Genomic DNA, 8,757 nt, shown 5'->3' with positions numbered 1-8,757 from the left:
AGGTACTACTAAACACACACAAACATTTAGCCAGTCTCTCTTTTTTGTTTGTTTCTTTCATACCCTCGAGAACTCGTTTATCCTCATGAAATCTCTTAGGGGACCCAGGATTTAGAGATGGAGGGGGACGGGAGAGCAGCTAGTTCAAATGCCTCATTTTCAGATGAGGAAACTGCCCTGCCCTAGTAGAAAGCATTGGTAGATCAGGGCTAGGAATCCAGGACCTCTGACCACAAATCCAAAGCTTAAATCTATATCATATTCCAGACAAGAGAGATACCCAGCTCTTGGGCCTCACTATTGGGTGCTTGATCTTATCCCTGAGCCCTCGTTCCCTACTTCAAGGGTACCAAGCTTGCCCTCCCACATGGATCTTCCCATTCTTCGGGAAAAAAGTAGCTACCACCCACTGCCAGTCAAAAAAGAGCAGAATTGTCCAAGAGGATTGTGGTAATTACTTTTTCCCTCTTTACCAGATGACGGAAAAGAGAAAGAGACGGAGAGAAACTGAGAGACAGTGACAGACACAGAGAGAGAGAGAGAACTACCCCACAACCCAGACAGATACAGGTGTATATGTATTACACACATATAAATCAGTCACAGTCACAATTGAAGCCACAGGAGGACACAGACTTGGATAGGGGTATGGGCACAAGTACACACACACACATTCAGATTCACAGAAAGAGAAGCACAAAAATAAGCACAATCATTGACAAAGAAAGGGAAAGGTATACGCATTTATAGAGTGCCTACAACATTGCGGAAAACACTATCAATGATTACCAAGAGACAGGAAGGAAAGATGAGTAGTCTGTCCTCCGACTCTCCGACCTCTCCCGAGTACTATTTACTCTAGCCCCAATCCCAATTTACCAGGCCGTCTTCACCGACCCGGCTTGCTTCTGCCACTCAATTTTGCTCTCCATCCTGTCCTCTGGAACCTTCGGGGCGCTGGGAGGAGAGTAAGTCTGGCAGAGCTGGCCTGGGATGGGGCTAGTGTGTGGCGCTGGATCTGTGACTCTGAGTGTGTGACCCGAATCTCCTTTCCCCTCCCCTCTTCGGCCCTAGCTCCGTCCCTCTCCGCCCCCATTCGGAGGGAGCTACAAGTAGTATAGAGCGGGGTGAGCAGGATGGAAGACACCAGGAATACTACTGTCCCTGACTGGAAATTAGACACTGCACACAGGCGAGTTGGATTGCATTATGGGTTTGGTTGTTGTTTTTTTTTTTTAGATTTCTAATTTTATTATAAAATAAAAGCAGAAATATTTTCCGAAGAACATTCACAAGAAGGTATAAACAGGGAGAGAGAAAGTCGGACGGGTCACAGTCAGGGGTGTGCGGGATGGGGAATCTCCTTTTGTTTAATTTCGCCCACTAAGAGCTTGCTTCTTCTCCCAACCCCAGTCAGTTCAGCCTCAAAGCAGAGAAGTCCAGTCCAGAAGCCGGATTCGGGGAGATTAAACTCCTGAGGTCATTTATATCCGACTTGATTTCCTTTTCTTCCCCTTCAAGGTTAAATACGAAAATCTTACACCTGCAGCTGGAAGTGAACCTCTTGGGGCCCAGACCGAGAGGCACTTGTCTTGGAATCTATTCTATCCCCCTTTGCCCCCCCCCCCCCGGGGTCTTGGGCTTTCTCCTTCCTGAAGCAGGATAAATAACTTGGGGGGATCAGATGGATAGACAGAGGGAAGCCAGGCAGAAGGACAGACAGAAATATAAAGATGGGCATTGGTGATAGTGGGGAATGTGAGAGGGGAAGAAAAAAAGGCAGTCTCAGACATACATTAGGAGGGCACGGAAAATCAGAAGAGACGGTTTTAGAGCACCAAAGTGAAAGTCGAGGGAAAGTGAAGAGCAAGGCAGAGAGGCGGAGAGACACAAGAAGAGAGAAAAAGCTAGAGTGATCTGCCTCCGGGAGGTAGCCTGGCCATGGATAAAGTCCAAGCGGAGAAACAAAACTGCCGGCACCAGGACCAGAATTTATTCCCACCCCGAGTTCAAGAAACAGATCCAAATGGTGGGAAAAAGACCCTCACCTGGGTAAAGCAACAACAATAACAACAATAAAAATAAAGATGATCCACCCCGCTTCCTCCGGCGCTGAGCACCCGGCTCCCCAGCTCCATCAGGCCCTGGCCCGATCCCTTTAAGCCTTCATCCCACTACTGTCCAGGCTTTTTACAGTACCTTGTCCAGTCCCCGCCGCCAGCCCACCAGAGCACAAGGCTGACAGCTCGGCTTCTTCTCAGCATTTTGCTTTCTTTCATTTCAAAAATAGTTTCCAATCTAATAATTTTTTTTTTTACTCAAAAGAAAGGGCGAGCGGAGGGTGAGAGGGGCTGGGGAACGGGGGAGGGGGCCTGAGCAGGGCAGTCAGAGAAGCAGCAAGACCAGACCCGGCTTGGTGTCTCTAAGACCCCAGGTCCACCAGGTTGGCAGACATGGGGTTGAGGATGGAGTCCTGCAGGCCGTGGTGATGTTGCAGGGGGTCTCCACTGGGGACCGGGATAGCACTGGGTCCTTGTGGATGGCCCAGGCTGTGCAGGGGCGGCAGGCCCGGCGGCGGCGGGCTCAGCAGCAGCGCAGGACTGGAGGAAGAATGGTCCGGGGTCCCCGACGGGGTCTTCTCGTCTTCCGAACTGCCCAGGACAGATTTGCCGCTGCCGTTCAGGGATGTGGCCAGTGGATTGTGGCTGTTGGAGTTGGAGTTTTCGTTGTTTTCCCTGCAAAAAGGGGACAGAGGAAGGGGGTTGGGAAGAACAGGGAGGGCAGAGGGGAGACTCATTTGAAGGCATTCTTGAGAGTTCAGCCCCTGGAAAATCGTGACTGGAACCAGAAAGCTTTGGGCTCTTACACATTCCCACTCCAGTCTTGCTGCAGAACAGTGTTGCCTCAGTCTGTCTCCCATGCCTCTCTGCCTGGGCTCTCCTGTACCTCTCCCCAGGCTGGATCTCTTGGGTGTCTGCCCCAATTCTCTCTCGGTCCCAGACCCTGGCCACTAGTCCCGATGGCAAGCTCAGTGGGCCTTAGGTATTTCCTGCCACCCAGAGCCAGGCACCAGGCCTTGGTTTCCTTTCCACACCCACTTCTATAATGTTGGCCATCTTTTCTGTAAGGCTCTCTCCCTCCCTTAGGCTGCACGGAAAGTTGAAAGGGGGCATCTAAGTTCCTTTCTGGCTAAGAATTTAGTTCTTCTGCAGTAACAGGCTCTGTGAACAAGGACTCACTCTCTAGCAAGATAGTCCTCACACAGAAATTGGGAATGAAGATTTTATTTTAGGAGGCCTGAGATGGGTCCACCCTTTAGAGTAGCTTAGGGTACTGCCCTGGACCTTTCTTTCCCCAGGGTAAGGGCTCAGAGCTGTCAAGAGCACCGGGAAAACTTGATCTTGCCCAGACTAACTAGGCTCTGAGCATAGGCTGGCTATCTGGATGCCGTCTTAGGCCTCTCATTCAGACCTATTTCCTGAGCTTTATTTAAGAGCTCAAGCTCTTTTACATACATCTTCCTAATGAAATGCAACTCAGTTCTCCCCTTTCTCCTTTTCCTGTATCTCTGTTGCCTTTTCTCCTTTTAGACCATAGATTCCAGGCCACCTAATGGACCTTTAGGCACTGTTAACTCCTCTCTGATTTCTCTTAGGTCCATGGGGAGAACTCAAGGGAAAGCCTTCCAACAAGAGGTCAGACACCAGTCCCTGTAGGCCCAGAAACCCAAGAAAATCCTATTTAAGAAGAGAGTTGGGAGAGCTCTAGGCAATTTCCCTAGGGCCAAGAACAAAGATCTGTGTTGGAATGACTGAATTCTATAAAGGGGACCTCCCAGGTTTTTCAAATGCTTCTAAATGCCCCCTTGCATTTCCTACCATTCTGCTGAATCCCTGGCCAGTGAATCTATAATGTGGAGTTTTCCTCCTCTGAAGGCAGGATTGGGAGTCCCTCCTCTTTCTTTCTTCCATCTGGGGGAGACAGAGGTGCCCCAGGAATTGTCTCTGGCCTGGCCACTCCTGCCCTTGGTGTCTTTACTTTGGAAAACGGTGACTCTAGGACGATCTGGGATAATTAGGGAATCTATTTCTTCTGGAGATTAGCCTGTTATTTTGGAGAATAAGCCACCCATTTCCCCTGTTTCATTTCACTAAAACCCTGAAGTGATTAGGGTCACAGTCCCCAAATATTTGCAATCACCCTTTTAGGAGTATTCAAGCCTGATCAGGAAGAAGAGTAGGGTGGGATATGTCTTGTATTTTCCATGTTGAGGCTCAGACTCGTACTTTTAATACATTTTGGAGGTTCCCATCAAGCCCTCTGCTACTCTCTATCAGAGACACTCTGCTTGACAGAGACTTTCCAATGCAGAAAGAACTCCAGGACACTGAACTCTGACTGCTGGCAGGGAACATGAAAAGCCAGTTTGATCTGAGTCTGGGTGGCTTCTGATCAGACAGACAGAGGGCAAAGACAAAAAAGGTGTAGACCAAAGCTACCTTCCCATTGCCATGGTCCAGTGACAGAGTTAGCTTCCCAATAAAGTTCTGGCTTAGAGTGGATGCTCCCTTTTAGCTCTCTGACCTGAGTCTCTTCTTTCAGGAATCCAAAACCCAGTGGCCGGGGCCTCTCTAATGGCCTCGAGTTCCTCTGTCAACTGGAGTCTATAACCTTATATCATTTTAAACTGATGTATTTTTCCCATGTGGAGAATGCTTCTTCTAGGGAGAATAGATCTAGAGAGACAGCTTGGACTGCAGAAAAATGGCCTATCCTTCCAAAGTTTCTGATCTTGGGGAGATTCTTTATACTTCCCCCAGGGACTTGACACCCATGTTTACCCTCATACCTTTCCCCTCAGTTCCATCATCACCTTTACCATCTGCATATCCCTGTTAGCTGTACTTTAGTTATATACTCTCCCTATAAACCTAATGTAACTCCCCTTTTGTCATCTGAACTCTGGGTTTCTGCTCTTCCTTCCTCACCCCACACTCTGAGTGTTTCCCCCTCCCCACTTTCTGTCAAGACTAATAGACACACAAAACCGTGTGGGGTGCCCAGAATGTTCTACCTTGGTTTGGTTCAACATCTCCAGTCCTGGGTGTTCTGGGAAGCATCCACTATGCCATCTAGGCCTGGGGACTGTCTTCAAAGATCTTTTCAGCCTACTTCACCACTAGATTCTCCTACCAATTTTCTTTACTGAGGTCTGGCTAGAGAAGAGGCTTGGGCCAGTGAGGAAAAGATTGAAGAAGGTTGCCCAAATTCAGTAGCATTGTACTGCCAACGGGACATTCAGGCCCAGGAAGCCGAGAAACTTCTATTTTTCCATATAGGACAGCCCTGCCTGGTGGAGAACTCTGAGTTCTCTGACATTTCCACCAAGATGACACAGGGCTTCCTCTCCTTTCTACCTCTCCTTTTTCTTTAGGAATAACTTCCAAAGGGGACCTATATATTTAGTGAGAGGAGCGATGTTCAGTCTTTGCCTTTCTTGTTTCCTTCTCCATCTTCGATGAAGAGGGGCAGCCAGATCTCAAAACACAGTAATTTAGTTTTTAAACTTGTTTTTATCAATGAATTTGGAGAAGTGAAGGGGATTCACTCCTGAAATTCATCTGAATCACAGCTACCCGAGAGAGCCCAAACTTCCCACCCCTACTACCAAATCCAGTCAGTTACAACCATTAAGTGTCTCATTTCTCCTATCATTCCATAAGAGCCTCGCTCACAACGAAGACTCTGACCAAAATATTCTGTTCCTACTCAGGGTTCAAATTCCACTCTTCCTTTTGCTTTAGAATGAGCCGCGATGTTCTCTCATCTCCCCGAGAAGGTGGCTTTGCTCGGAAAGCCCAGTCTCTGCCTCTCAGATAATCCAGACCACAGGGATTCCTCGATCTCTATTATCCTTAGCCAAGTCTAGATTGCTAGTCTAGAGCGGCCCTGGGGGCTGGGGGGGTGGTGTATAACAAATGGAAGGGCGGGGTTCAAGAGTCCTTTACTCCTCAATCCTGTCCTCCCACAGTGGGGAGAAAATGTCAGGGGGATCCCGCGTAGGAGAGCCCGGGAAGCCAAAAGGTGAAAAATGTGTACTTACTCGTACCTTTCCTTCGCCTCCGCCGCCCGATCTCGCTGCCTCCGGTTCTTGAACCAGTTGCTGACCTGCGTAGTGGTGAGGCCCGTGGCCTCCGCCAGTTCCCGCTTCTCCCGTGGGGACGGGTAGGGGTTGTGCGCGTACCACTCCCGCAGGACGCTGCGGCTCTTCTCCTTGAAGCAGTAGCTGGTCTCCTCACCGTCCCAGATAGAGCGGGGCAGTGGAAACTTGCGCCGCACCCGGTACTTGCCCACTGCGCCCAGCGGCCGGCCACGCAGCTTCTCCGCTTCGATGTAGTGCGCCTTGAGCCAGAGCTGCTGTAGTTTCGGATGGTTGTGAGGAGAGAACTGGTGGCTCTCCAGGATCTTGTAGAGCTCGCGGAAGTTCCCTCTGTGGAAGGCGACTACGGCTTTGGCCTTGAGCACGCTCTCGTTCTTGTGGAGGTGCTCACAGGCGGGTAGGGACCAGAGGAAACGGCCCAGACGCTCGATGTTGCCGCCCTGCTGCAGCACCTCGCAGACGCACGCCACTTGCTCCTGCGTGAAGCCGAACGTGGGCAGCATGGACATGGTGCCGGCCGCCCCGTGGCCCTGCTCACCATCCGGGGCTGCGGCCCGGGCCTGGCCCCACCCCCTGGAACCCCACTCGGTCTGAACTAGCGGCTTCGACCCCCGCCCCGGCCCCGAGGTACTCACAGCACCGCGACGCCCTGCATCTGGGACACCGACTGGGGTCCCGAGGCAGCCAAGAAAGATGGGCCCAACAGAAGCAGTCGGAAAAAATAACGGGGGTTGGGAGCTAGCGGGTGGGGGGGGGGGGCGATGGCACAAAAGAAGTTCCCAAGTTACTTTGGTAAGTCCTTGCAAGGGGCCAGGGCCCCGCGATGTCCCCTGCGTCTGTGTTTGTCCCCGGCTCCCCAGCAGCCGGTGACCTCGACTTGGCTCCTCGCAGCCCGGCCCGGGACGCTCCTCTGCATACTCCGCCGCCCGGCGAGGTCCCGCCGCCCGCGCCTCTCTCGCTCTCCCGTCTAGCTCTCTCGCTGCTTTTTTAATAATATTATTCTAAGCGGGCATGAGCTGCGGCGGCCCGCTCCCTGATTGGTCCGGTTATCTGACCCGGGGCCTGCCTGAGCCAGACAATAGTTGGAGTCAAATTATTCGCCATGGAGACGCTGTCAGTCAGCGGTAACCCGAGCCGGGGCGAGGCGGCTCCCCCCTGGCTGGGCTGACAGATTGCCCCGCTCTACTCTAGTCAGAGGGGCCGTCAGAGACCAGAGCCAGAGCAGGAGACTGGGGTACTTGGATACTGGCACACACACACACACACACACACACGCACACACACACGCACGCACGTATATACATATACACACAGAGAGAAAGAGGGAGAGAGAAAAAGCGAGATAGAAGGGAACAAGAAACGACAAACTTCAGCAGTGATTGACGGGATGGACAACCATAGAGAGGCTGGGGGTGGGGGGGAGGAGGGAAGGCGAGAGGGGCACTAAGTGGGGAAAAGGCAGAGAAGTAGAAGTAGGGGGAAGGGGGTTGTGTGCTAGGCGGAGGCGGAGCAAAGGGAGGGAACGAGGTGGGGAAAAGAGGAGGGGAGGGGAGAGGAGAAGAGAGCGAAGTTAGAGAACAGAGGCGCGCGGGGGTGGGGTGGATTGTTAAAGGGATAGAGAGTGAGGAAAGGAAAAGGAGAGGAGATAACTGGATGGGGAACTAGGGGAAGGAGGCACTACCGCCCCGGTCTTAGCTCAGGGGGCGGCGCTGCAGCATCACCCAGGCCCCAAGCCGCCTTCCGGCCCCTGGGCGGTCTCCCCGAGCGACCGCCACTCACTGGGGACACAACATCTCCCCAGAGCTTGAGGCTGCTGCGGTGGCTATGCTCCCCCTCCCCCAGCCCCTTTTCTTTGCCTTTTTTTTTTTCGAGAACTTGGGAGGAGGGGAACAGTAAATAAATATTCCCTCTTAAGCTCGGCCTCAGGCCTCCAGATTCGTACTGCTCTGGGTCTGAGGAGAGGGTAGAGCGGGGACCACAGGGTGAGATCGTTTGTCTGCAAAAGGAGCACAGAGCCGAGTGAATTAACTTCTTGGCTTCTTTCCTTTCACTTTTCCCTCCTTTTCCTTCTCTACCCTCTTATCCGAGCCTCCCCCCCCCCCCCCCAGGTCTGGTGGTTTCTCGGCGCCTCGTAGTTAGGCACCCCAATTCTCGAGTCCTTTCTACCCCACTCTGGAATCCAAGCCTTAGGTTTTTGTTGTATCTCTTTCAGTTAACTCTTTCAGGCGGTCCAGGAGGCCACAGCTCCCAGCTAATTGGTTACGTTTTCTGCACCACTAGTCAGAGAGGTGTCTAGAATGGAAAGGATGAGGGAAGGCTTACCGCGAAGGGTGCTAGTAATCCTTGTTGCTACGGCTCTGGCTCCGGCTCTGGCCGGGGGCATTACCTGAGGACCAGAAGTCGATGAAATGGTGCCCTGAACTTGGTCTCAAGATCCCCGACTGGAGGATCCGAGGGGAGCGAGCCCCTAGTCCGAGTCCTCTGTCAGCCCCAATGGAGAGCAGAGGAAATTGGTCTTGCTGAAAGGTCTGTGTCCCTGGAGCCGCAGCCGGAGCAAAAGCGGGAGAAACTGCTGCAGTTTCCCTGGTGGGTCACAT

The 8,757-nt window shown here is 52.1% G+C and overlaps 1 protein-coding gene across 2 annotated transcripts; it reads right to left on the bottom strand.

The window, feature by feature from the left end:
- Positions 1–1,214: 1,214 nt before the first annotated feature.
- On the bottom strand, positions 1,215–8,186 carry SIX2 (SIX homeobox 2). Of its 2 annotated transcripts, none has more exons than XM_001375631.4 (2): positions 6,110–8,186; positions 1,215–2,735 (listed from the first exon to the last, which is right to left on the bottom strand). In XM_001375631.4, the coding sequence occupies exons 1-2, from the start codon at positions 6,667–6,669 to the stop codon at positions 2,423–2,425; spliced, it is 873 nt and encodes a 290-aa protein (XP_001375668.1). In that variant the 5' UTR covers positions 6,670–8,186; the 3' UTR covers positions 1,215–2,422. The 2 variants fall into 2 exon arrangements, with proteins under 2 accessions (XP_001375668.1, XP_007476935.1); XM_007476873.3 differs by having other exon boundaries at positions 6,104–7,658.
- Positions 8,187–8,757: the final 571 nt, after the last annotated feature.

Source organism: Monodelphis domestica, chromosome 1 (genome assembly GCF_027887165.1).
Source record: "Monodelphis domestica isolate mMonDom1 chromosome 1, mMonDom1.pri, whole genome shotgun sequence".
NCBI lineage: Eukaryota > Metazoa > Chordata > Mammalia > Didelphimorphia > Didelphidae > Monodelphis > Monodelphis domestica.
Note: the sequence above shows the minus strand (reverse complement) of the source record. Positions and strands in the feature narration are given on the sequence as shown.